Genomic DNA, 27,061 nt, shown 5'->3' with positions numbered 1-27,061 from the left:
ACGGTTGCCAACTTTTACCTGCTGTCTTAACAGTGCGTTTTAGAAAATACTACAAATGGCGCAGTAAACGCCATCTGTAGCACGATGCTACATTTTAGGATTACGTAAAAGTTGGTCTGTGTTCTGTCGGAGCTGTCTGCGACGCGCTGATGAGATCCAAAAAGATCGAAATCGCGATCCGCGTCTGGCAGTTTCGACAGAATACAGACCACNTGCAATTGTAGTGGATAAAATGGCCAATTCTTCCGTGCAGTACTGTACGGATTATACGCTCCTCACCGGTTAAGCGTTTGGCCGAGAGTTGTCTCCTTCCTTTTCTGGCCTAGTGCTGTTCTTTTCTACTTTGCGCCGGTCAAACTGAAGATCACATCGCTACAGAAAGTAAACGAAGTATAATACAATAGGTACTGTTTACTATTTCTTACACAGCAGTAGGTATTATATTTCTATCTAATCTGTAGGTACTGCAATTTTCTGCCAGTCAGTGATGAAGTAGCTTCACATACATATACATATACTTATAATAAGTATATAGATAACAATATTTCTATTCATAAATCAGCTAACTTACAATTTCTTCCCGGTTGCGCAAAGCAAAGGGAAGATAATGTGTTTCGTGCGTATCTACAACGTGAATGTGTCTGATTATTTATTTATTTTCTCATACCATCCAAAAAGCTATATGGCTTTTGATAAATGAGAAGTCGTAAGGCTTGTCTCAATTTTGAGATTGCTGCACAAAAATTAAATTGTCAGATTTAGAGCGATTATTTTCTCAATTTAGTTGATAGAGAGAAAAATTAATAATTCTCCAAACAAAGCATTGTTTTAATATCCCTAAACTAAAAGAAAACCTCAGGAAATATGTATACCTAATGTTTAGCATAACCATAGTTGTAAATAAATAAAATTATTTCATATTTATGTAGTGTTACCTATTCTTTTGTTACCTATTATTTGCCTTTTTTGGTTCAAAGCACTTAATTTAACTCAATTTTCTACAGACTTATAAAAATATATTAAAGCAAGGATTGTACTTATCCAAATCAATAAATAAATACAGATCAAATCAACTAATGAAATACCTTTACAGCCAGCAATCCTCCTTGATTTGAGTACACTTAAAACAATTTGATTTAAAAAAAAACCGATTCAAAAAGCTTGTTGCAAGGACTAATTTATTATTACTAATTAAATCGTCCCCGGACTGAAACAGTCACATTTCTCGACCTCTACCAAACATTCACGGAGTACTGAAAATTGTACTATACAATAACAACATCTGGTTCAAGAAAATAACAATAATAATAAGGAAAGTTAATATCTGGTAAGTAACAGTCAGGACATCAGGCGTGCAGGACATACATCAATCGTGCAGGATATTGCCATCTGCAGAAATTGCCTGCTAACCACATGGTATTTCATGAAATGTTAACCAAGAAGAAACAAAGAAAACTGTGAACCAATAAGTTTTCGTAATAAGCAAAACAGTTCTCAAGTTTTCCAGTTTTTCTTTTTGTAACTTTAATGTTGTTTTCATTTAAATAATATAAACATCAATTTTCACCCTATACATTGGAAATATATAACTAATATAGATAATAATAATATAATAATATTTTACGATTAGTTGTTAACTAATAAACATCAATGTAGATTGATGCTCGGTCGAATAATAAAAGACCCTATTAAAATTTAATTAAAGAGATAACTATATGGATCGTTAGTATCGATTGTTGCTGCCGTCTTTTCTTAAAATTGATTCATAATCATTTCAAGAAATAATAATATGATAGTTTCATTCCTATTTTATTAACGTAATTACAATTTCACTTCAAGATTCAAGATTAATCATTATCCGAGGAAGCTATAGTATCTAACAATGTACAGTAACAATAGATCTTTCCTTTTTTATATCCACTTTCGACTAGTTTAGCCTAGGAGAGTAAGTGATACAGATTAGTTTGACCTAGGCAAAACTGGTTAATCTTAAAATCAGGTTCGACCGGTAACAATTAATAAAAAAATAATTATTTTAGATTAGGCACAGCTAGTTTATTCAGAAATCGGGTTTAGGCGGTAACAGACCCAAAACAAACCAGTTTGGTCTAGGCTAAGATAAATTAGTTTAGCCTAGGCAAAGCCACTTTGTTCTGAAATTGGACTCGACCGACAATATTTTGTATACTAAAAAGCTCAAAGCTCAATTTCTCTTTCAAATAGTTAAGTATAGGCAATTATTATTCGAACAAGCATTGTAAGACTTTTAACCAATATGTTCTAATTCATTTAGAAAACAAAAATACTTAATACGTCTGTGTATTAGTTAATTACATTCCTAAACCACAAATTGGCATATTCTACGCCCTTGAAATAATAATTTGCCCAAGTCACATAATAAGTATAAAATTTTGAACGTTTTTAATGTATTTAAAAAATGTGGTCTCTTCTAAGGTTTAGGAGTTTAGTAAACATTATACCTTAAAGTTTAAGTTTTCAATCTCAAATGGCAGACCATCCAAAAGTACTCGCTACCTATGCATGTAATACAAGAAATATTTAACTGATTGGTCGTCTGTTTTTTTTTACGATAATCAGTTTTTTTAAGTCACAAAACTGTTTGGCAATTTTTCGCGAATATTTTTTTATACAAAATAAAGTTTTCTTTATACATTAGAAATCTCATTCAAAGATTAAGAAGGCCATTAATTTGTGCATTTTTTGTGTAATATAGACAATATCGCACACCCGTTATACAAATCGCACATAGACACAATCATTTATACACATATTTAAAGGTGCTTCACGTAGTCATTTTAAGGAATGATAAGCTCTTAATCGTAAACTTAATTTTCCTATTTCCGTATGAAAGAAAAGGAAACTTAAAAAATATCTCGCTTCCCTTAAAAACGGTTTGTTGGTCTGATGCTAATAATCAACAAGAAAAAAAAATGAAAAATTTTCTAAATCACAAAAGGGCTTGTTACAGTACAAAACTCTGACAGGATTCTCGCAAATGTTGGATTCACATTTAATAGAAATCAGACGTATATAATATGAACTCGAGTTACTTATAAAAATTCGTTTGCATGTAGATTTTACAATAATAAAATAACAACTTTATATCGTAATAAAAGTAAGAAAACGGAACATTTCGTGGACAAATGGTTTCATCTTCGTTTGTTCTTGCATTTTATACTCTAAGCGGCTAAATTTCAGGCCCAAGTCGTCTAGATGGCAGTACTTATTGAAGAAAAGTAATAGTAATTTAATAATAATAGTAAAGTATTAATAGTAAAGTAAAAGTAATTTACAATTTAATTGTACGTACAAACGTTTTGGTCTCGTTATTTACGCGTTTCTTACAAAATTAGATTCACATTTTCAAAATAAATATAAGTACTTACTGAAAGGTAAAGAAATACTTAAGATATACCTATGTAATTAGTGCAAGCGCTTTTAGAAATATTAGTAGGTACATTACATCATTAATGTGTCTACTTTTTCATATCAGTACATATAAACAACTGTAATCATTACAGTTTAGTCCTAGTTTACCTTACCTACCTTGCAAGTGTATTGTACATATTATGTACATTTAACTCTTACTAGCTAACATTCACATTATCTTAAAAAACAATTTGGGTATTTAATATTAGGTAATCCGTAGGTATACATAAATAGATCATAAACTATATGTTGGCACACCGATGGGTTCAATCAACATAAAAGGAATATTAGAAGAAAGTATTTCACAAAATCAGACCTAAGTAGGTGCATGACCGATTCACTGTTTAAAATCTAAATCAAAAAATCCATTTTTTTCAAACCTAAAAGATCGCTTGTGCGTTTGATTGATATCAATCTCTGTACAGTTTTCTCAAATAAATTAATATTTAAATGTAGATTTAACAATAAATTTGATGTCTTTTTTATAAAGGAATTTTACATTTGGTAAATTTATATCTCAAATTTCATAAGAAAAATTAACCACATTGATAGCAACAATCAACACTATTAAATTTTAGCTACAATTTTATGACTTTTCCTTCTTTAGTGACGAATTGTCGTATGAGATCTTTACGAAAGCACTGTTAAATTCATAACGCCATTTTTAATCAATCACCTAATTATGATACTTATAAAAATCCTATTTTAAGAACACCAATTGACAATTATAATTGTTACTGTTACTACAAGAAAACCATCATGACATTATGCACTTTGTCTTTAGCAACCAGTTTTAAAACTTTATTCAAAGTAACTATCATAAAAAACATTCTTTTTAATTTTGTCAACTGCAAACATTTATTATTAAGAAATCGGAAAACTTTGGTATGAGTTTATTTTGGACTGAGTTGGAGGATGGCATAACAATTAATAAAATGTTATTGAATCTCCTTGATCCTTGCATATCGCACGATTTGGAAATGGACGAATCACATAAACCAGTGGCGTAGCTGCAGGATATAGTAGGTACTTTTAAGGTTCACATAAAATGCAAGGTTCGTCTCTGTTCTAATTTAAACTGAACTTACACACAATATTGGTAACTACCAGCGCAGTTTTGTTTATACTTTTAAGTACCTCCTTATGGAGATTAAAAGTATTCCCGGTAAGACATTTGAGTCTGTAATCTCCAATAAAGGAATAAATCAGAAAGTTAACTACGCCCCTGCACTCTACTAAAAAATTTCCCCAAAGTACCTAATCTTCCCTAAAAATAAAGAAATGTGCCAAAAAGGGGCATTCTCCTTATGTTTTCGTTCATTTACAAAACTTTTAAAACTGTTATAAAAGTTGTATATTTAATTTTTACCCTTCAAAGAACATTTTCTCAATAACAATGTGTTAAGTATCCATCCCCTAGATAAATGTAAAAAGTACTAAAACCAGAAACTGATTGCTTCTTCGTCATGCATAACTGTCTCACGATGAAGACAGTTAAAAAGTAATTTTTCGCCTTGAACTGACCAAAAAAACATGGTTCCAAGTGTTCCCAAGTTGGTCCATGGTTTTGTACTAGATGTGTTAGAATGTTTTAAAAATCAATGCATACAATGTTGTGTAATGTTCGAAGAGATCATTTTTCTATAGCATTTCTTTGAATCGTGGATGTGTGACTTTTGATTATCTAAATTGCCACAGTCCCACTACCGGTTTTTAACAGAACCTTCAAGGTCGATTCATGTTTTGGCTAAAGTACGAACTCAGTTGGGATGTCTCATTTAGTGGGATTCTGCAGATTTTGTGGTAAGTCATCTTCATTTTCGTACATTTCGATATTTTTAATTAATGAAATTTTGGCAGACTATTTTATGATCAAAAAGTTTGATGCTTCTTAGTTGTTGGTACGTAAATTCTTCTAGCCGAAATTGACCTTAATTTAATAGAAATCTACTCTGAAAGTCTGATCAAATAATATTGGTGGGATTGCGGTCATCCAAATGGTTAAAGTCACACTTTGTACATACGCAAAATGCTGTAGAGAGATAATCTTTTCTACAAAATTGTACGCATCGATTTTCAAAATATTCTAGACATCACCATGGGCCATCGATTGAATCCACATTTGCTTATAGCGTCTTATTCTTTCACCTCTGCCCAATTTGAACTTCAACAGTTCAAAATAACCAAAAATCACACCTGTTGAGTCTAATGAAAATAGCGCATTGTTCTTCTTAATTTCGACATCATATCTATACACATACGTAATATAAAATCGCCTTACAAGTACCTGGTATATAATGTATCTATGCATGAATTCATGTATATGTGTGAATGAATGTACGTTAGGTCCTCTCATAGTTATACATTTTAGAGCCATGATGTTCATAGGTAATATAATATTCAGTCATTTTTTTATTTTAAAATTGTTTCAAGTATGAGTAGTACTTATTTAAGCTTACTATACCCTTTTGCAAAGTATCTAACTAGTAAATTCTTGATTAGCGTCAGTTCTTTCTCCCGTGGTGATTGATGATGGCTTAAAGTAAAACGCATGCGGTCCCGTGCATCACTTCCGAAATGAACATCGGAGATCCGGCACCCAAGCCTCCGTCTGATTTGTTATTCTCGTTCTGTTCGTATTCACAGTCGAAATAATGACTTTGACAATCTAAACATCTACATTGGTCGGACATTTTACAGGTAATGCCAAATTGTTTAGCTACAGCTTTGTATAATTCTTTAGATGATTTGTGAAAAATCTTAGGGCCCGCTTCTGGCGTCGTCACCTCCTCTTGGGTATAGTGAGGTTTATCCACACTACTTTCCTAAAAATGGGAAAAAAAGGACTAAAATCAACTAAGTCCGCCAAATATTCTACGAGGAAAAGATAATATTCGCTTTAAAGACGTAACACATTAATAGTAAATTCACACAAAAAAACAAAAATTGATAGATTTATTGAAAAAAATGATATTTTCGACCTTATTGAGACGTGGTGTGATACGTGGAATTTAAAAATACCGTGGATAATAAGAGCAGATAGGCATTATCGAAGCCAATAAGAAATAGGCGAGAAAGATTGGTAGGACACCTTCTCAAGGTACTTCGGTTTTGGAGAAATGCAAGATTTGCCCAAGATAGGAAGTAGAGGTGCGTGTCCAACCAACTATCAGATTGAACACCTTCGATGGATGGATGGATGGATTGATTGATGGTTGTTAGGCAGATGAAAATAAGACAAGCAAAATGAAGAATGATCAAAAAAACAATCATGGTTTGTGGAACATTATTGCAGCAGCATTTACGTACATGGTGCTTGGAATCTACAGAAAGCTTAAAGCCAGCCAATCCTGGATACTGAACAGGAAGGAAAACCGAAGACACTAAGTCAATCAGATATAGGAGAGACAGGTTGGTAGGACACTTTTCCAGGTATGACGGGCTAGATGGAGACGTATTAGAAGCAGAACCAAAAGTTAAGAAGGCCGAGCTAGACTTAGATTAGATTACTGTTCTAAACAAATTAAAAAATTAAAAGGAATACTCACCCCTAATTACCACAAATAAATTTTATATGAGCGGACACGTGTTTCGCCCACTTCACACGTGGGCATTATCAACGCGAGACTGATAATGCCCACGTGTGAAGTGGTCTCCTCCTTCTATTTTGTTCTAAACAAAGTTGGAGATGTACGGTGCTTCAGTCTCGAAGAAATGTAAAGATGTAAATTAATACATTCGACCAACACTGTAGGTAGTACAAAGAGAAGATAGAGCGACAAACCTTCTCCAATCTCCTGTCAGGAATGGTGGGAATAGGTAGATACCGGCTTTATGTTGAAAAGATCCTCATGAATACTAAATAAGAAGGAGAACGGAAAACGCTATGGAAAACAATCAGAAATAAGGGAAATAGGTTCGTTAGACACCTTCTCTGGTATGAGTGGCTAGTTAGAGTCGTATTAGAAGCAGAAGCAGAAGTTAAGAGGGGCAGAGGTAGACTTAGATTAAGTACATTACAGTTCCAAATAGTCAAAGTTGTAGAGTTCTCCACTTTTGGAGAAATGCAAGATGAGTAGAGTGGAGGTGCGTGTCCAAGCAGTTTTCGGACTGAACACGTTATGATGATGACGATCATAACTTAGTTGTAGCTCGGATAACAAACTAAACAATTGACACAGATTCAAAATAAAATTGATTGACTTAAATAATAATAATACTGATTAACATCCTTTTTATAAGTTAAAAGAAATATTTCCTATTTAATAAGAACTAATGTTCATTAATCGCCGATTCTTTATGAATTAGGGTTAAAACGTTAAAAGTTATAAATTGCTTTTAAATAAGATAATAAGTAAGCGATAAAAAAACTTTAAATTTCTTAAATGTTTTACCTCATCTAAAACTCTTTCGTAGGGTGGTGGCGGACTGGAAGGAAAACTATCTCCATTTTCACATTCTTCGGCTATAGCGTCGTTGTCTTGACTGCTCTCGTTATCGGCGTCTTCTTCAGGCAAATCTGCAGAGCTACTTCTCGACGAAGTCTCCGACTTCGACATTTTGTGGAATCGAAACTTAAACGGCGCCACTTTTTCTATTTTATTTTTTAGTCTATTGCAATAGTTGTACAATTTCACCTTCTTCCCATAAAATGGGAGAAGTTGCTGTTTTTTGGGAGATGTAATTGTTGCTAATTTACCTGCTTGGCAACCCCTTAAAAAAAAGGAATGTTTACTTAAAACTATCTATACCTACTTCGAAGTCAGGTAAGATATTTAGTTTTTTAGTTAATAATAATAAAAAAACGCCCTTTTTAACTCTTTTATTGGCAGATATGAAGTTTAGTTTGGCAATTTACAAAAAAAAATTGTAGTCTTTGGAAAACCCATCTTTATGAAACCATACACGATCATTTAGGAAAAACCCTTGACATAATAACTGCTAAAGAGAAAAATAAGAGGAAAGTCATCTTCTAGACAATGTCAATTTCACAATCATGATCAAATTACGGATTTTATCGATTTGCCTTTCCTGTTACTATGTTTGCACAATCTCTGTCACTAGGTAAGGCTTTCGATCAGTTATTTCAATTATCTAATCGATACAAACAAAAGTGCATACTTTATTCAATCAAATGTTATTCATTATCGATAATAGACTACGAGAATATGAATGAATGAAATACACCCGATATTTTAATAGTTTTGTGATGAATAATAAATAAATACTATAATCTTACCTTGGAGAACTCTGATCTCTGTTCACTTGTATTTTACACTCTATTAATAAATAATTAATCACAAGATAATTCCGTTTGTGGCTAAAAACTAGATCTATATAGCGCCATGATGTGGTTGATAAATTATAATGTGAAAACCACCCTTTTCCTTTTCCGTCTACCCCCAAAAGCGCACGCGCTTTAGCTTACATGTACCGAATGTACTGTTACTTTTTATTGATGTTTTGGATGAGAAAATTACTAATTGCGTGTTACGGTTTATTTAATAGACAGTAAAATGTTAAGAAATATGAATGCATGAAGGATATTTATAATAATTATAGTTAGTTGGCTCATTAACAATCTAAATAATCGCTAAATAATCGACTAAATTGGAAGTTGAAATAATTTTTTACCACAAATACATATACTAATATTATTTATTTGGCCTTTTTCTGCATTGAATTGTACTAACTCAATAAATAACACAGATCTACAAATTGGAACATCCTGTTTTTCCCTTGTTAAATTTTAGGACTGTTTTAAGGGCTGCTGATGACCGATATAGGTCAATAAAATTTAAAAAAGTAGTTTAGAGTAATTTAAATTAATAAATTAAAAGCAAAGTCGATTTTAAAGTTCTTTAATAAAAAGTTTTTTGAATTATCCTTGGGTATATTTTAATTAATAAATTATGTATGGGGGGACATCTATATTTAAATCAGCTTATTAGTCTGACATTTAGCATTTTATGTACACACAATTTCTAGAAATCGACTTTAAATCTGTCATTTGTCATTTCATTTCATGATATCAGCAATCTCGAAAACACTTTGTTTGAGTAAATTTTTAGTTAACGTATTTCAAAAAGTTAATTTTTAACATGAAATGGTATGAAGGAGGAATAGCAGAAGCAGTTGCAGCTTCGAAACGAAAAGGAGCAGTATTCGTTGTATTTATTGAAGGTATTTTAAAATGAAGCACAAGTATGAATCATTTACTTAATTGTGAATTATTTTTAGGAGCTAATGATATTTCTAAGTCTTTATCTGACTTATTAAGTAACGAAACGATTTCAAACAAGATAGAAAATGAAAATTTTGTTGCAATAAAAATTGAAGAAAATTCTGTGCCACATCAGCAGTTCAGTCATATCTGTATCCTTGTTATCTTAATTAAAACGTGTTTTCACCTAGTTTTAATGCATATTATTTTTCTTAATTTTTCATAGATAAAGAAGCTACCAAGCCATCATTATATTTTATTGGAAAAAATGGGATCCTCTTAGAAGTCATTAGCAATGAAATTAGTGCAATTGAATTAACTGTTAAATTAGATGAAATTACCCAAAGAAATGCAGGTCCAATTCCTCAATCTAGTTCAGGTATGATAACTGGCTTACATTTTTGCTCCATTTTAATTCTTTAATTTAACAGGAGCAACACAGTCACAAAATTTTATACATTCCGAACAGAAATCTCAGAATGATAGAAGTAACCATGAACAAGAAAAGGAAGTTAGAGATCAACCCAAACGAAGAAACAATACTTCTCCTAGAAGAAGTCCACAAGGTGCTGACAGTTTGCTTCATAAACAAGATAAACCAGAAGTTAGCTCATCAATTGAAACTCCTGATGAACAAGAAGCAAAACTGAAGAAATACCAAGAAACAATTCAAATGAAAAAGGAAGAAAAGGAATTAGAAGAAAAACAGGTTACTAATTAAAATTAAGACATTATGATTGACATTTAATCATAACCAAAGCTATTTTTATATTTATTAATAAACTGTTCAAAATTTTAGCTACATATGTCAAATTTGGTAAGCTTTTTCTTTAAAATACTTTTTTAATAAAAATATTAAACAATAGTACACCAGGGGCAGGCTTTGTACTCTCCTTTTGATTCATTTTAAATTGTAATATGGTTATTTTCATTTTTAACAGAAAGAAAAGGAAGAAGAATTAAAACGGCGAAAAGTCGGCCAGGATGTCCAAAAATTAAAACGATGGCAAGAAGAGCAAGACCTAAAGCAACTTGTAGAGCAAAGGGAAAAGCAAAAACGTGAAGAACAGCAAGCAAGACAACGTGTTTTAGCTCAAATAGCTCAAGACAAAGCTGAAAGAGCTGCAAAGTTTGCAAGCCCAGGAAGCAGTGCCCAATCACCTCCTACCCAACCAACTGCACCTATAACAGCACCTCCCAAGTTATCTTCCAATCCTAATACAGCACGTTTACAACTGAGACTGCCTGATGGTAATTATCTTTTTTTGAAATTTCAAATACATTCATTAACAAGATACTATTAGACAAACATTAGTATTTTAAATTAAAATAATGACAATTTGCAATACCTAAGTTGACAATATTGACATTTCATTCTTATGCAAACCAGAAATAAATAAAATAAAATGAAAACTCCAATACTATTAAAAATTCCTTAACATACTGATCTATACCACCTTCCTACCTTTTCCTATTTCTATTTTATTTACATATGAATATTTTGATTCGTTTTATTTTCACAAATTATTATTCTCAGGAAGTTCCCACACTCACGAATTTGCAAGCTCAGCAACCCTTCAAGACGTTCGTGAATTCATAGCAGCTAATTTGAATATGGCGTTCAGAACCTACACACTTTCCACAATGTTTCCCAGACGTGAATTTTCCGAAAACGATTACAGTCAGACGTTAGCCGATCTCCAACTTGTTCCTAATGCAGTGATTCTTATCTTGCCCATTAACCATACCACAGTAAGCAACAGGAATGGCGGCTTCTTCTCAGTTATATGGTTTTTCTTCACACCGTTTGTTACATTCTTTGTCTGGCTCAAAAGTCGAGTCATGGCATTTGGCGGACCAAACGACGGAGGGACAACAGGAATCACTCCAAGGACCAACTTAAATATGCGGCAAAGTACTACAGATGGTCAAGGGCCTTCTGTGGTGTAAGCTTAATTTATATTTATCTTTTACATACAATATACATATTATTAATATGACCTAAGTCTATGTTAAAAGTAATGTTTCCACATTTTTCTATTACATTGATGCATAATCATATAAGCAATTTATTTTTAAGGAATAAACACTCCAGTGGTGCAGGAAAAGGTAGTTTCGTTCGTCGTGAAGGTAATATCCACCGACTGGTAGACAAAAAAGATAAGGATGATGAAAACAACACATGGAATGGTAATTCTACACAACAAATGTGAAACATTAAATTTTGTTTTATTTATTTTGGTAATTAATTACACAATGCTACGCAACATATTGTTTATTAAAAATGTTCTGTATTATTAATTGATTTAATTATACCAAATGTGATTTAAAGATGTTAACTCATGAATACATGTGTAACTAATATCTACGTTTAGTTTGTTTGGGCATTATCAATTTTTAAATGGATCAGTATTAGCTATTGGTGATTAAAAGAAAACTTTATTACTGTTCCGATTATCACAAGTTCATTAAAGAAAACCTATATTTTATTTAGAGAAACCCCCATACTGTGACTACCATACTACATGTGCATGTTTTTTTATACAATTGCTGTGAATTCCCTATATTTGGTACTTCCCCAGATATATTAAAATAGAAAGTATTATCAGCCTTGTGCTGAGTTAATCTCTGCAACTTAAATAAATCTTGGATTGAAATAATGGATTTAGCATTAAATAGATTTATTAGTAAAATCAAAAATAGAGAGAAATGAATTGTATTACAATTTTAGTTATGATTTTACTAATGAGTATTTCTAATTAGACAATTTAATAATAGTGCATTAAATTAATCTTTTTTTTTTTTCAACAAAATAAAAGGAAGTGAAATGTAATTTTTAAAAACGATTAATTCAGAAATACTGATACAATGAATTATTTAATTTAAAACATGAAAATCACAGTTAACATTCAGTGAAGTTATTTTATTATTGTCTTATTGAATTTCTGCTTGTTTTGTAGTATAAATAGAAATGTCTTCATTTGCAACTGAGTTATTTGGATTTGCAGTGTGCATATTTAGTTTTCTTTCTCCTTTTCTAATTCGATGCTCATGGATGATAATTTCAGGCATGTTTCCAACCAACTTATTTATACTGTTTGGTAGTTTTGTATGATGTTCCTGGGAAACAATTTTCATGGCAGCCGGCAAATAGAATACTTCAGGTAAAATTATATCTTTTGCCTGAGGAAATTGATTGTTAGTTATTGATTCAGAGTACACACTTTCACTCATGTCATTTCTGCTTAGGTGCTTTTCAGGAGTGAATTTTAAATGCTGTCTTCTTGGTGTAATTCCACTGTTTTTGATGTAGAATGCAACTGGACTGGTTATATGTTTATACAATTTGTTTACAGGATTTGAAGTCTTACACTGTGGCTTATTTCCACCACTATTTAATATTTGTTTCTTATAAGAAGAAACAGGTAATTTAAATGGCAAGTGATTAACATCAGTTGTCTTTTTACTTTTAATACTTTCTTCAGAGTTTACTGACTGAGGACTGTACTGTTCATTTTCAAAGTTTTTAGAAAAATCACAGCTGAACTGCTCCACCTCTATAGCAGACATATTTTGATCAACTTCCTTAAAATTTATGTTGCTTTCTTGTGATTTACTCATTGTTTCTGGGCTACTATCAGCTACATATTTATCATCTTCAATGTTATCATTTCCAGAAACTAACCCATCTCTTAATAAGCGTTCCATTTCTTCCATAGTATCATTAAAATTAAATGAGTCATTAGAATTTGAACAGGACTGCTCTGTACTGAAAGATTCATCTAACTGAATTGATTCATCAAGTACCTCTTCAGATAATTTGCTTATTTGCAATATTTCATCCATAATTTTCTCAATTTCACTTTTAATTTCACTATCAGATAAATCACAAACTACACATCTATATGCCAAATTATTTAATAAATCGTCAACAGAATCTTTGTTGTTGGAGAATTCAAAATCACTGCACCTACAAAATATAAACAACCCCTTAAGGAAAAAGAAAACACTGTGCTATCATACATACCCTTTTTCAGCAATCTGTTTTTGCAGTTTCTGAATTTTTAAATCCAAACGCTTTTTTAACTCCCATTCTGTAATATCACCAACAAAGGTAGTAATATCCATTTATTGATATGTTTTATCAGTCTTTTCTAACTCCCTTTGATAAGTATATCTACCACGTACCTTTTATTATCAAGCATTTACACATATAACTTTCTGTTATTAAAACTGAAACCGATTGAAACCGTTACTAATTCTTTCTTCTTTCCTTATTCAAACTGTAATCCATAGATAAGCTGTAATTCAACTTTCGTCAGAGGCACCAATATTTCAAGCATTAAATTCAAACGTATAATCAAAATATTACTATAATTGCAAAAACATATAAGAAAGATTGTACTAGTTAATAAATGACTACAGTAAATAGTACTGTACAGTATGTTTAAAAAACAATTTTCTCAATATCTCGGCAGCAGCTATTTAAAATTAAATTTTTACTATTGGTATGAACTCTGAGTCTATGATCATGGCATAGATAATGAGAACTGGTTGTGTCTCAATATTTGCCTTCTTCGCCCCTATCAGTCACTGTGAGCTCGAAACTGTTCCCACCATTGCTTAGTAGAGTGGTCGAAATTCACTTTTATGAACAATACCAGAGAAGAGAGACGTATCTCTTCTCTGACAATACTATGACGTAGTGTCGGCCATCATTCTTTTCTAATTGTTGCTGTTGTCGGCCATCATTCTTTTTCAATTGTTGTAGCATTGTTACTGATGTCGGCCATTATGGTTTTTTAATAGATGTATAGTAATCAATGATTAAAATTTAAAGGAATTGTTTGTAAATATGTATGCAACACATCGTACACTTCAGCATAATTGTTTTTACTAACTTTCATTTACGTAATACTACTCTACTCTCTGCTGACAGCACGCATATTTTTTTTATGTATGTAATTAAATGAAGAAAATTGACAAATTTGCTTTTAAATGTTCCAAATGTTTATTTACAATCCCCTCAATTGTTTCGGCTTGTTAAACTTTTTCCAAGAATGAATATGTAATAATTCATTACTATTATATTAATTGGAACTCATTGTACGGCCAAAATATTTAAATGTAATTAATTCCTCAGATGCGCTTTAGGAGTATATTAAAAAGTTAAACAGAAATTGGTTCATTAAACATTGACTATCAGTTTTGATCTCATATTTTGTCTTGTCGTCTAGGTATCTATATCAAAATCTTTTAATAAAAAAACTAAGAAATTTTAATGAAATGATACTCGCTCTTATCTATCACTTTTGAAAAAGATTCAAAGTTGAAGGAAAAACGTGTCTATTACCCAAAAACGTGTTGTAGTAATTATGGGCAAGTGTCTCTTACTTAACTGTATTTATTTACCACAGTTTTTATTACTAAGCATCGTAATTGTAATGAACAAAATAAGAATTACTGGTTTTTACGTTATTACAATTTAAAGTTTAACGGATCCTGATTGGCTATTATATCAGCGGCCATTTTGACGATTCATTTAAACTAGGTCTAGTTTAGCACCTACATTTGATTTAAATGCCATTTCCTTCAAAATTTGGGAAACTGAAGCCTTAATACTTATAATAAGCAATAGTCTACTTTCTATTAAAAGCACAGCAAACGAATTCAGTGGCGTTGGGCGGTAGTTTTTTATTCTAGGAAGTACCTAAAATTGTCCCTTCTTTGTGTAATAAGACGCAGACATACATAAAAATATCCGATATAAAATGCGATATTGAGATGTGGATAGGTACATATCTTCGATGTCTTTTTCGATAATTTTTTGACTTAAGTGGGGGTAGAGGGTTACATCTACAATCTTTAGGAATCTTCGAAGATGTAAACTCTCATGAAATTAGCCGGATGAGCAGTAAATCAGATATGTACAATTTAGACAATTTGGGCTTTACCTACATTAAATTCCTTATTACTTGGGAACAAAGTTCAATTCGTTCAGATGAGTCAATTCCAAACGAAACGTTATCCTATCTGGAAAAAATGCTTTACGTGATTGCCATGATGCACTGCAAGCAGGATAACAAAAAGTATTGTAGCGTCAAGAATTCAGATAATTTGTATCTGTATTTACTGTTATTTTTTTTAACGTAAAATGAAGAGATATTTTCCGCCTCTACAATTTTACCTCTTTGAGTTGTAGCCCGTTCAGTCCATACGTAAATACCTATGCCATCGGGGTTGTTAGAGGTAGCGTCCTGTTTAAATCAAATGGACTACTTTATATTCAAATAAAAAGGCAATTGTTTCGAAAGTGAACAGAAACTTGCGAAATGGCCTTAGTAAAAGGGAAAACGAAAAAGATAAACGAAATGATGGCGTTTGACTCTCTTTCCAGACCTTTTGATACTTCTCCTAAATTCCAAATTGTTAAATAAACTCGGTTCGTTTTCTTGTTGATGATCTCGGAATTCAGGCTTGAGTTGTTTAACTTGGTAAGCGATGCCATTGTTATTCCGTGGTGGTAGATCTGGAGTGCCGTTTTCCGCGCCACTTCGCTCGTTCTTGATTGGCTCGTTGGGCCGCAGGGAAACAATTACCAATCAAGACTGCCACCGTCGTTACGCTGCTGATGTCGTCTCACCACTGCTTAAGCTCAAGTTCCTATCTGGTGGTTGCTCTCCTATCTCATGTACACAAAGACACCCCTATCCGTTTTGTCGTTAAAACATGCAGCTCGATTTACTTATAATTTCTACCAAAATTATGTATACAGATACCATTGCTTTCTACCCTTTACATTTTAAAAAGTCATCTACAGAAATTTTATGTACGAGGGTGGATTGATAAGTTTCCGGCCTGACCAAGAAAAACAAGGTTTTTAAAAATTTTTTTTTTTTATTTCTCAACATAATCTCCTCCAAGGCTGATACATTTCTCATAGCGGTGTTCCAGTCTATTAATGCCATCTCTATAGACTGATTCGTCAAGCTCCTCAAAATAACCATTTACAGCTTCGATTACTTCTTCATTGTCCGCAAATCTCTTACCGCCAAGCCATTTTTTGAGATTAGGGAACAGAAAATAGTCACTCGGGGCTAGGTCTGGAGAGTAAGGAGGGTGCGGCATCAATTCAAACTTTAGATCGTTGATTTTAGCCGTCGCAACGATTGACGTGTGCGCTGGTGCGTTATCGTGATGAAACAAGATTTTTTTCTTCGCCAGATGAGGTCGTTTAATTTTCACCTCGTGGCTCAAACGTTGCAATAAGTCTGCGTAGTATTGACCAGTGATAGTATTACCCTTTGCAAGGTAATCAATGTATATAATACCTCTTGCATCCCAAAAAACAGTAGCCATAACCTTGTTCGCCGAAAAAATTGTTTTTGCCTTCTTTGGAGTTGGTTCCCCTGGTCCAATCCACTGTTTAGACTGTTCTTTGGTTTCAGGAGTGTAGTGGTGGACCCACGTTTCGTCAACGGTTACGAATCGACGCAAAAATTCGCTTGGATTACGCTTATACAATGACAAATTTGCGGTAGAAATGTTTTTTCGAATCAATTTTTGGTCGACTGTTAGCAAACGCGGCACCCATCTTGCACAGAGCTTTTCCATGTGCAAATGTTGGTGCAAAATATGTTGCACACGTTCATATGACATCTTACAGGTCTCAGCTATCTCACGCACTTTCAATCTGCGGTCTCCCAGCACTATTTGATGAATTTTTTCGATCATATCTGGAGTTGTGACCTCAACGGGGCGTCCTGAGCGAGGCCCATCAGAGGTGCTCACACGACCCTTTTTAAACTCGGAAACCCACTGCTTAACGGTTGAATATGACGGGGAGGATGTCCCCAGTGTTGAGTCCATCTCTTTTTTAATTTCCTTCGGCGTTAACCCCTTCAAATAAAAGTATTTGATGACAGCACGATTTTCCTGCTTTTCCATTTTTACGAAAACCACAGAGGCGTCTTGTTCAGCGTGCTGTCAAACCTACACTAGCAAGGAGATCGGGCTGAAACTATAGCTACAAGCTATCCAAGGATGGTACTATAGAATGTCACCTCAAGGTAGGCCTAGTGGCGTCATCTCTTGGTTAGGCCGGAAACTTATCAATCCACCCTCGTATAGAATATGAAAATAATCATAAATTTAATAACATATATTTTTAAGTTATTAACACAATGATAAATAAAGATCCTACATCATTAACAGATGGTGTTGAACAAATGCTTTTCTCTTTTTGAAGATTTTCTGAAAGGGACCGTACATAAAATACGTTCGCAATTAGGGAGGAAGGAGGGATGTTTATTTGGAAACAAAGGGTACACTTAATTTAATGCTGTCGATAAGGGGGCATTCTTACAGTGCTCAAAAAATTTCGAGTTGTGTAAACTATTTCTTTACAAAAATAATTTTAAAAAGCTTCAAGTAGAGAACTCTGTACTGCCAATAGGTGTATTGATACTATCCTGATTCCTGTGGATCCACATCTAACATCGCAGATGGAAGAACCTATGAAGAATCTCGCCACTCCACTAAAGATTTAATAACAGATAGCTCAACTTGAAGCCTTTTTAAATTATTTTGGTAAAGAAATAGTTTTTTGGGCACTCTAAGAATGCTTCAATTGCGCTAAACTACTACAGCGAACTATTTTAGGTTTAGAATGTATTGATCCTCATTCTTCGTCGATCTTCTCGATAGTAAATAGATCTTATAAATTGAGTTTTGCCTTTTTTCATTTTTCTTTCATTCATAATACGGAAAACTGATTTATTATCAAATTACCCTTAACATAGCCCAAAAAAATGAGCTAGAAAGACTAATAATGCGGCGGTGAATAAAAAAAAAAGGAAAAGAAAAGCTGCTACACTTATTGGTACACGTTTAGCGAATAGATAATATGTAGTTGTCGTATCCGGAGAAGTGAAAGAAAAGCGAGCAAAGGAAGCGAGCACTTCGATGTAATTTGCTAAAAGGTTTTGTCTAAACGGACGGGCTGGCGCTTAACTTAACAACTGATTCGAAATCATGTTTTTATGTATGAGATACGAAGAGCGTAACGGCCGATTTGGTTTACGCTTTTTGACCTTTTATTTTCTAAATTAAATGTGATGGCCTGGCGCAACATTATTGCCGTTTGCGAAACATCAACCCCCATAACCGGGCTAAATGTGCGGTTTCCTTGGAAATCGAGTAAATGAAAACTATTGTATAGACCAAAAAGACTAGTGTAGACATATGCACTTTTATCAAAGATAACGGACGTTTGTCTTAAATAAGGAAAAACCTATTTATTGAAAATGACTTAAAAAAGTCCAATTATATGGAAATCTCGGCGAAGGCAAATGATTTTTTGTAAATAAACAGTTTACAGACATGTAACCTCTGCAAATTTAACAATCGTAGGTGGTAAAAGTACTAAAACAAGTATTGTATTTGGAGAGGGGGTTGTAAAAGTCTCTCCTAGGGGAGAGGGGGAACTTTTACTCTCCATACTCTTGTCTACACCTCGGGGGATTTTCCTAATCCATTTCATAACACAGAAACGTTAAAAAAGATAATCCCAATACGTATATTTTGAAAGAAAATATTGAGGAAAACTGTTTTTCTTCTAAAAGAAAATAATTAATTGTTACATCCCCCCCATATACCCTACTTTAATTTTTCTGAATTTTAAGAACAATTTCGGCATAAGCCAAATAAGAAATGAATAAATGTCGTCTAAGCTGAAGAAAGTTGAAACTATTTTTAAAAGATAAGTAGGAATAAGCGGACGGAAATGGATGAAATCTGCCGTCTTATTGGCGTCAGAGGAGCAGAGAGCAAATAAAATAAAACAATCGAGAGACTGTTCCGCTTCTGCTGATGGCGCGGGGTGCGAGAAGGGGTAGGTAATTCCCGTTGCCGATTGGCTGAAAACTTTTAGATTAGTCGCAATCTTCGTAATTTTGGTCGAGAAAGTCATAATTTATCGGCGACCATTCCGGGGGCTCGTTCTCCCTCCTACACTGAAGTCATCAGCGTTCCTTCGTTTTCTCTCCCGGCTCGCCAACTTATTTCCCGTAGAACGAAATGAAAAAGTTCGTTCAAGTGGAAAACTTATTAAGGTTCGATTTCTGATACTGTAAGAATGTTCTTTTTCTGCAATTGTACCTACCACAATACACCGAATTCTCTCTTTATCTTTCTGTATTCAATGGTAGTGTAATGTGACGAAAAGGGATTTTACAATTTTTTTTAAACTTTCTAAACTAATCGAACTGTCAGAGTTCTTTTACGAAACTTTAAATTGCAGTCGTAAGACATATACTAGCTTATTATTTATATGAAAAGACGACTGAAGGTATTATTCGAAGAATCTCTCTCTACCACGTTATATTTTTAAAAAAATAATGTTGCCCTTTGACTTAATACTTAGAATATCCTCTAGGTGCGGTGCTGAAGTCGCCTATTCTGTATAATACTTAACAGCTATTCGGATGTGGTGTTTCCATAGGTCGCAGGGACAAGTACCAAAAATGAAATTAAAAAGGTCTCTTCATTCTACATTAATTAGAAAAAAGGGTGCGGAACGATCAGTACCACGAGTCATTCGTGCGAGACCAAAGCTTTTTTGACTTGAAAATTTATATAAGTATATACTAGGTATATTCTATAATTCCCAAGAATTCGTTGCAGTTTTCTAGTCTAAAAAGTTAATCAGGAAGAAAATCTCTTGATTTCACATACTTTAAATGTTTCTTGATTGATCTAAGGTGGCTTTTCTAAGTTTCGAACAAGCTGTAACATGCGCACGAACCCACGCAGTTAGAACGCCGAGAGTTATTAACCGAGCTGAAAACGCCGACTAAGTAATCGTGGAAATTAGTGGTTAAAAGTGATTAAAAAAGATTGAAAACGCGTACATTACGTTCAGTTACAGTGTTTATTAATATTGTAATCGGGAAAACATTTGAACAAATCGTGAACATAGTTTTTATTCGCAATTAGCATCAATTTGTCTTCGTGCGATTACTACACGCTAATGAGTATGCGCGAAATTCTCAGTGATCCGTTTACCGAAGAAATGTACTCGTGGTTTCGTCGGTTTAAGTGGTTTAAGACATTTAATTTACGAGATTACTTTTGTTTAATTGTACATTAAAAACTTTATTAGTGCCCGCGTTCCGGTATCGCGTTTCGGTAAAAGTGATGGTCGAAATTTGTTCTACAATCCTGGTATTGCTGCAGTTATACTGTAAGTTTTTATTGAATTTGTTTTTTTTTTTCTAATTAAAAAAACCGAGAGGTAGGTGAATATCGCAAATTGTGATATATTGTTTTAGTATTTATTATACATGCAGGACAATGAAAAATAATTGTTCTGATTATAACAAGTTTGCGATGGTTTTAAAGTGTAAAACGTTGAGGTTAAACGAATACTATTTTAATTAGAAAAGAAAAGGTAACGTCCTGTTTTTCAACTTACCTGGTCCAAATTAAGAAAGAAGAGGATACGTATAAATTTCATGCGGCAAACAAAAGGGACGAATCATCTGTAGATTTTGTATTTAACATAATAATTAATTAGTATTCAAAAATGAAGCGGATACCCTCGTTTGGGGTTGTAAAGGTTAAATTAAACTCGGCGTAATTAATATTCTTAAGAAAAATTTTGAATAAATATCCATAAATCATTGTAAATTGTAAAGCGACAAAGTAGTGTAGGTATTATTGGAAGAAGGCTCTGTAAAGGTGCGAAAAATAAGAAGTTTGAAATGTGGTGTTATAGGTGGATGATGATAATAGTATACCTAATATACGGACATTCCCTTTTGGTTTACTACATATCATGATTTTGTTCTGATAGGATTTGAGATTGCTATTGATAACACAACACAAAACTATTATAAATACATTTAATAACATCTTATATACAGCTATCGATACAAATCAATTTGACAGGTATTTTGTATAATTAGTTAGGAACTTTAAAATATTTACAACGACATGCCCCGTTCTCTAATACGTAAAAGAATATTTATGTCCAGGGTGGAAAAAAGAAAAGATTTTTTCTGATTCTTTTACATCAATGGAACGATGGCAGTAAAAGGAGACAACGATATCGTACATTATCTAGATGTCTAGATTATACTCAGTATATACAAAGTACCTACCCGTATATATGTTACCTACCAAACCCGAAAAGCTAGTTTTGCCTAGGCCAGGTTGCCCTCAATTTAAATATAACATTACCCGATTTCTGGATGAACAAGTTTAACCTGGACAAACTAGTTTGTCCTAAAATCGGATTTGGCCAGCAACAAGTTCAGAACAAACCACTTTGGACTAGGTCAAACCGGTTTATCCTTCCGGTTACTGGATAAACAAGTTTAACCTGGACAAACTAGTTTGTCTTAAAATCGGATTTGGCCAGCAACAAGTTCAGAACAAACCACTTTGGACTAGGTCAAACCGGTTTATCCTTCCGGTTACTGGATAAAATGGTTTGGCCTAGAAAGAACGAGTTTATCCTAAAATTGGGGTTGACCAGTAAAAATCCCAGAATGAACCACTTTGGATTTGACCAAAATGGGTAACGATATAGCTCTTGGATTGAACTAGTTTGGCGTATACAGAATTAGTTTATGCTGAAAACGGGTTTAGCAGGTAAAATATTGAGGACAAGCGACTTTGGACGAGGCCAAAATAATTTAACCTAGGCAATCAGGTTGGGACGGTAAAATATACACGAAATTAGCGTCATGGCCAGCACAGGTATCATCTATGTACGCTTCAAACTCTAAAGAAAACAACAATGGGAAACAAAAAGATATTTGAACTTTAATTCCTTTCGGTTTTGTAGTATTGTTTTAACGAAAAGATTAACAGAATGATCATCTTCTTCAAAAAAAGCAACTTGCATCTATATCATCCTTTATAGACGCACAATTTGAGTTTTAGTCCATTTTTACTGACATTGGTCCTTCAAACATGTACTGCATCGGTAATATAAGTACTTAATCAAACACTTGAACATAAAACTGCTCAAAATCATATGTAAAAACACTCACGTAACCAAAAACGAACTTGGTTTATGGAAAAGTACATTTTTGTCCTACGGCTAAAGGTGCAGTAAACCGAATTATTTACACAACATACGGCCGATAAAGTGGTTCAGTTTCGTGAAGTCGCAGTGTTGTGTTACTTTGAGTGGACTCGTTACTTTGGATGTGGTTGTCTGATGTACTGTCCTGTTGACTCACACTCGTGTTGGATTTGCTCGAAGATGAATGAATCGAATTGAGGCTTGTTTGGCGTTTCTCTGACTGACTGCTTTCTGATTCCTTGTTCATTTTGCTATCTTGTTGCGCCTTTTTGCTTCTCTTCCATTTCATTCGACGGTTTTGAAACCAAATCTTTACCTGAAAGAAAATACAGACTGCTACCAACAAGAAATAAAAGTGTGAAAGAGGAAAGTCGCCTAATTTTTGGACTATTTGCTAGCAAGAAAACTTTAAAGGGGACTTTTCATTTATTAATAGGTAATAGTTGATATTCGGGTTTGATGGTCTAGGAATGTTCCTCCATCGGTGAGAATTCCGAGTCGCTTATCCAAAGTTTCGTTAACAGGTCCGGTTAGCATCCTCAGAGAACATATTTACCAGAGGCTATTGAGTCTCATTACAAAGGACTTTATGCCTTCGCTATGTTCCTGCCGCAAAGTTAGTTGGATGAACAATTCCATCGGAGTTTTCACCGAAGGAGAAATGATCGTAGACCGCGTTAATCAAGCATTATATAACTCTTTTTAAGATAGTCACTGTTTAATAAACATTGTGTTATTTATAATCATATTATTGGATATAGGAAAAAGACGCTACCATTTAAAATTGTTTATTCTAATATTAATGAAAACGAATGGATCTGCAATAGCGCTAAGGCTTCAGAGTTACGTCGTGGTTACGTCCGCAATAAAAAGACGGTGCAAAGCTGAGCCTTGCGAAAAGATGATAAAGAAATAACGGAAGAAATTCCAGTCGGAGCTGACAAAATCACAGGAGCGTTCAGACATGATAAATCCATGTCACATTTCGAGCAGTTAGTCATCGCAATCCTAAAATACGACTTCTGTCTACTTGTTTGAATTAGAGATTTGCACGCCCATAACTTTAAGCATACGGCTACGGACCCACCAAAACACACAGTGCAGATCCTAGTCCAAAGTAAAATTTCGAGTTTTTCAAACAATTTCTAAATGTTCTGGATCTTAAAGTGTTTATAGTTGAATATCTCATCAAGCGAACGCATCTATTAACAAATTCAGCAGGGTTTAATGCGCTTACCTGAGTTTCTGTGAGCATTAAACTGGTGGCCACTTCGAACCGTTTGGGCCTTGAAAGATATTTGTTTTGCCTAAATTGTTTCTCTAGTTCCAAAAGTTGTTGTGAAGTAAAAGCAGTTCTAGGTCTTCTAGTTTTGCCCAAGATCGCATGTCCTGGCGTACAACCTGTAACAAAAAAAAAAACATTGTTATAATAAACGAAAAGTCTCTCAAAGCACCGGCAATTCAACAACAGCAAATTTAAATGGGACAAGATGTTAAATATAGTTTAAAATATAGGGATGAGTTATAAAGATAGAAGAGTGATACTTAGTTTATACAAAGAAAAACAGGCAGTTATAGAGCTGGGGCTGCAACGTAGAGAAGTAAATATTAGGAAGGGGGTCAAACAGAGATGTACACTGTCGGCGCTACTTTTTAATCTATACATCGAAGACGCGATCAACATCATTAAAAACAGCACAACTGTAGGGATAGATATACAGGGGCAAAAGATTAGTATGCTTAGATTTGGAAAAGAAAAGGTTAGAAATGAAGAGGTATTAGAAAGAGTACGAGAACAGAGGGCTCTACGGAAGTCAATAAGAAATAGGCGAGATAGGTTGGTAGGACACCTTGTCAGGCATGGAGGAATAGTCAGAGACATATTCGAGGCAGAAACAGGACTTAAGAATAGTTAGTTAGCCAATAGTTAAGGATGTGGATTGTTCTAGTTTAAGAGAAATGCGAAGTTTAGCTCAGGATAGGAAAGAGTGGAGGTACGTGTCCAACCAGTCTTAGGACTGACGACTTTACCTACGATGATGATAGTAAAATGACCGTTACTAACGGACAAATATAGACTTATAAGTAATCTATAGTAATTTTGCTTTTCTGCTTTTGATAAAGGATATAATAGGAATGCATTAATATATTAAATATTTCTCCGTCGGAATGAGAGTCCCATCTGTGTCAATAGAGTTGTACTTCTACTAATTTATTTATAATTTTTAGTAATTAAATCTTTTGTCGTAATTTTGTTCTTCTAGTCCAGCCGCATTCGTTTAAGTGTCTTTTAGAATTCATTAGGAAAGGAAACATTGAAACTGCTTTTTAATTTAAAAAAGTCTACATTATTTTTAACACATTTCGGCATATACCACATTCACATTTCCTACGTATTTACACCGCAATTAAACGGTTAATTAAAAACCAATGGTAGTTGTTGATACGCCATTTACCAAGAATTTCAATGTTGCAAAATAGAAGTAAAACAGTCACGCGTCAAATATTCGACTATTATTTTTTCACAAACTGTTAAATGCAGACGTTTGACCCAGAACCGCATAAGTACATTGTAAGTAATGTAAAACGTTTGAAAATGTACATTACGGGACATAATAATTAAATTTAATAGACACATTTAGTTAACGCTAAGTAATTAGTCTTTTTGAAGTTTGTTACATCGTTAGGAAGGCATATTAAATTGAGGACATGTTAGACTCAGATGCCAGATGGCAGATCTTGACCTGTTCAGTACAGAAGTATCAACACGAATCATTTATAACTTGCTTAACAAATAAGTTATCACTTGCTTAAACAAGTTACTTGCCTTAAAAATTCGTAAATTTGCTTGTAAAACAAGTTGGTAACACGCTTGTTAAATTAAGTCATTATCATCATCATTATAAGGTCGTCAGTCCAAAGACAGGTTGGACAGATACCTCGTTTGTTTCCTATCCTGAGCTAATCTTCGCATTTCCCTCAAACTATCCTTAACTATTTGCGAACAGTAATCTAATCTAGGCCTACCTCTACTCCTCCTTACTTCCGTTTCTACCTGTAAAATATCTCTGACTAGACCTTCGTGCCTGAGAAGGTGTCCTACCAATCTCTCTCGCCTATTTCTTATTGACTTCCATAAAGTCCTCTGTTCTCCTACTCTTTCTAATACCTCTTGATTTCTAACCTTCTCTATCCACGGTATCCTCATCATTCGTTTGTATCACCACATTTCGAACGCTTCTAGCCTTCTTTTTTCCGCTTGCTTTATTAGAAGCCGTTTCCGAAAGTTAATTTTAATTGCACTATTGTGACTTTCTTCTATTCTTGCATGCATTCTTGCTGCTGCCGGTAGCCCCAATCCGATCTTGATCTTCAGTAAGCAAGTGTCTCGACTAGTTCATCTTGATATTGTCTTGTAACTCTATGAACATCTTGTTATTGATATCGTTTTGATTTTCTTCTTGAAGGCAAGAGAAGATCGATACATTCTTGACTATTTCAGGATCCCTAGATATGACTATAAACCCGTAATACAATAAAATAAATTTTCGATTAGATCAATAACTTTAGTTCCCGTTCGTTCCACCTTGTTCAGTTACATTTTTAGAGGGGAAAAGGGGCACCCTAAGCTCAGCTTTATAATAACGTCTAATTTGTGTCCTAGTTTTAACTCAACCGTTTAATCCCAGCTAGTTTTATTATTTCGTTTAGTATCAGTCCTTTTCGTCAACGGCTCGATCATTGTTTTTCGTATTGCCCTTAGGTGCATCAACGCCAACACCATTCAAACGGATAGAAGGGAGAAACGTTTAGGGGTGTCGTTAAATGTATTACGATATTAAATTATCATGACAAAGGTGCAATCAGGGGGTTGTAGTGATAAATATACTACAAACATACGGCCCTTCTGGCCACAGGCTTCCTGCGCAATATGGTGACAAATTGAACGGCCCTCTACGACTTATGAATAATTAAATAAACACTAGCTGTACCTTTTTGCGAATAATCTTAATCCTGAATGCTGACATTACGAAAACGCACGGATGAACTGTTTTCAATTAAGAATTTCGGTAGAACAACTCGAATACAAACAAGATTATCAACGATCAGACTGTGTAGATACAGCTAGAGATGTGCAAAATTAGGGTTGCAAATAATTTTATTGACAATCATTTTATATCAAAATATTTACAACCCTATTTTGTTTCCGATTTTTTACATATTGTAATAAGAGAAAGAAATGGAATCCATAGTTTCTTTAGCTTTGGGTTTATCTAATAAGTATTATAGTGTTT

At 33.7% G+C, this 27,061-nt stretch overlaps 4 protein-coding genes across 4 annotated transcripts in view; 1 reads left to right on the top strand and 3 right to left on the bottom strand.

Moving 5' to 3' along the window:
• Nucleotides 1-333: 333 nt before the first annotated feature.
• LOC108739415 lies at nucleotides 334-8,790 on the bottom strand. Its single transcript, XM_018473306.2, has 3 exons — nucleotides 8,690-8,790; nucleotides 7,845-8,163; nucleotides 334-6,275 (listed from the first exon to the last, which is right to left on the bottom strand). The coding sequence occupies exons 2-3, from the start codon at nucleotides 8,007-8,009 to the stop codon at nucleotides 5,988-5,990; spliced, it is 453 nt and encodes a 150-aa protein (XP_018328808.1). The 5' UTR covers nucleotides 8,010-8,163; nucleotides 8,690-8,790; the 3' UTR covers nucleotides 334-5,987.
• A 658-nt stretch (nucleotides 8,791-9,448) lies between these two features.
• Nucleotides 9,449-12,037, top strand: LOC108739414 (UBX domain-containing protein 4). The gene is made up of 7 exons (XM_018473305.1): nucleotides 9,449-9,633; nucleotides 9,691-9,825; nucleotides 9,900-10,052; nucleotides 10,105-10,382; nucleotides 10,615-10,924; nucleotides 11,211-11,619; nucleotides 11,754-12,037. Exons 1-7 carry the CDS (start codon nucleotides 9,552-9,554, stop codon nucleotides 11,884-11,886), a joined length of 1,500 nt encoding a protein of 499 aa, XP_018328807.1. The 5' UTR covers nucleotides 9,449-9,551; the 3' UTR covers nucleotides 11,887-12,037.
• A 300-nt stretch (nucleotides 12,038-12,337) lies between these two features.
• On the bottom strand, nucleotides 12,338-14,035 carry LOC108739389. The gene is made up of 2 exons (XM_018473274.2): nucleotides 13,701-14,035; nucleotides 12,338-13,643 (listed from the first exon to the last, which is right to left on the bottom strand). Exons 1-2 carry the CDS (start codon nucleotides 13,799-13,801, stop codon nucleotides 12,608-12,610), a joined length of 1,137 nt encoding a protein of 378 aa, XP_018328776.1. The 5' UTR covers nucleotides 13,802-14,035; the 3' UTR covers nucleotides 12,338-12,607.
• Nucleotides 14,036-21,562: 7,527 nt separating this feature from the next.
• The window catches only part of LOC108739413 (homeobox protein Hox-A4), a 28,113-nt gene continuing 22,614 nt past the window's right edge, over nucleotides 21,563-27,061 (bottom strand). Inside the window, exons 2-3 of the mRNA XM_018473304.2 lie at nucleotides 24,004-24,167; nucleotides 21,563-23,082 (exon numbers count right to left, since the gene is read on the bottom strand). Coding sequence (XP_018328806.1) covers nucleotides 22,807-23,082; nucleotides 24,004-24,167 — 440 coding nt within the window. The 3' untranslated portion in view covers nucleotides 21,563-22,806. The remainder of the gene's footprint in view (nucleotides 23,083-24,003; nucleotides 24,168-27,061) is intronic.

Source organism: Agrilus planipennis, unplaced genomic scaffold (assembly GCF_000699045.2).
Source record: "Agrilus planipennis isolate EAB-ADULT unplaced genomic scaffold, Apla_2.0 scaffold123, whole genome shotgun sequence".
Taxonomy (NCBI): domain Eukaryota; kingdom Metazoa; phylum Arthropoda; class Insecta; order Coleoptera; family Buprestidae; genus Agrilus; species Agrilus planipennis.
Note: the sequence above shows the minus strand (reverse complement) of the source record. Positions and strands in the feature narration are given on the sequence as shown.

What these genes read in the sequence shown, in the direction of transcription:
- LOC108739415 (XM_018473306.2), bottom strand. Translation starts at nt 8,009, where the DNA reads ATGTCGAAGTCGGAGACTTCGTCGAGAAGTAGCTCTGCAGATTTGCCT. An exon ending in ACGAAAGAGTTTTAGATGAG is followed by an intron (nt 6,276 to 7,844) that starts GTAAAACATTTA and finishes TCCCATTTTTAG; the next exon opens with GAAAGTAGTGTGGATAAACC.
- LOC108739414 (XM_018473305.1), top strand. Translation starts at nt 9,552, where the DNA reads ATGAAATGGTATGAAGGAGGAATAGCAGAAGCAGTTGCAGCTTCGAAA. An exon ending in TCAGCAGTTCAGTCATATCT is followed by an intron (nt 9,826 to 9,899) that starts GTATCCTTGTTA and finishes AATTTTTCATAG; the next exon opens with ATAAAGAAGCTACCAAGCCA. An exon ending in AGGAATTAGAAGAAAAACAG is followed by an intron (nt 10,383 to 10,614) that starts GTTACTAATTAA and finishes CATTTTTAACAG; the next exon opens with AAAGAAAAGGAAGAAGAATT.
- LOC108739389 (XM_018473274.2), bottom strand. Translation starts at nt 13,801, where the DNA reads ATGGATATTACTACCTTTGTTGGTGATATTACAGAATGGGAGTTAAAA. An exon ending in AAACAGATTGCTGAAAAAGG is followed by an intron (nt 13,644 to 13,700) that starts GTATGTATGATA and finishes TATATTTTGTAG; the next exon opens with GTGCAGTGATTTTGAATTCT.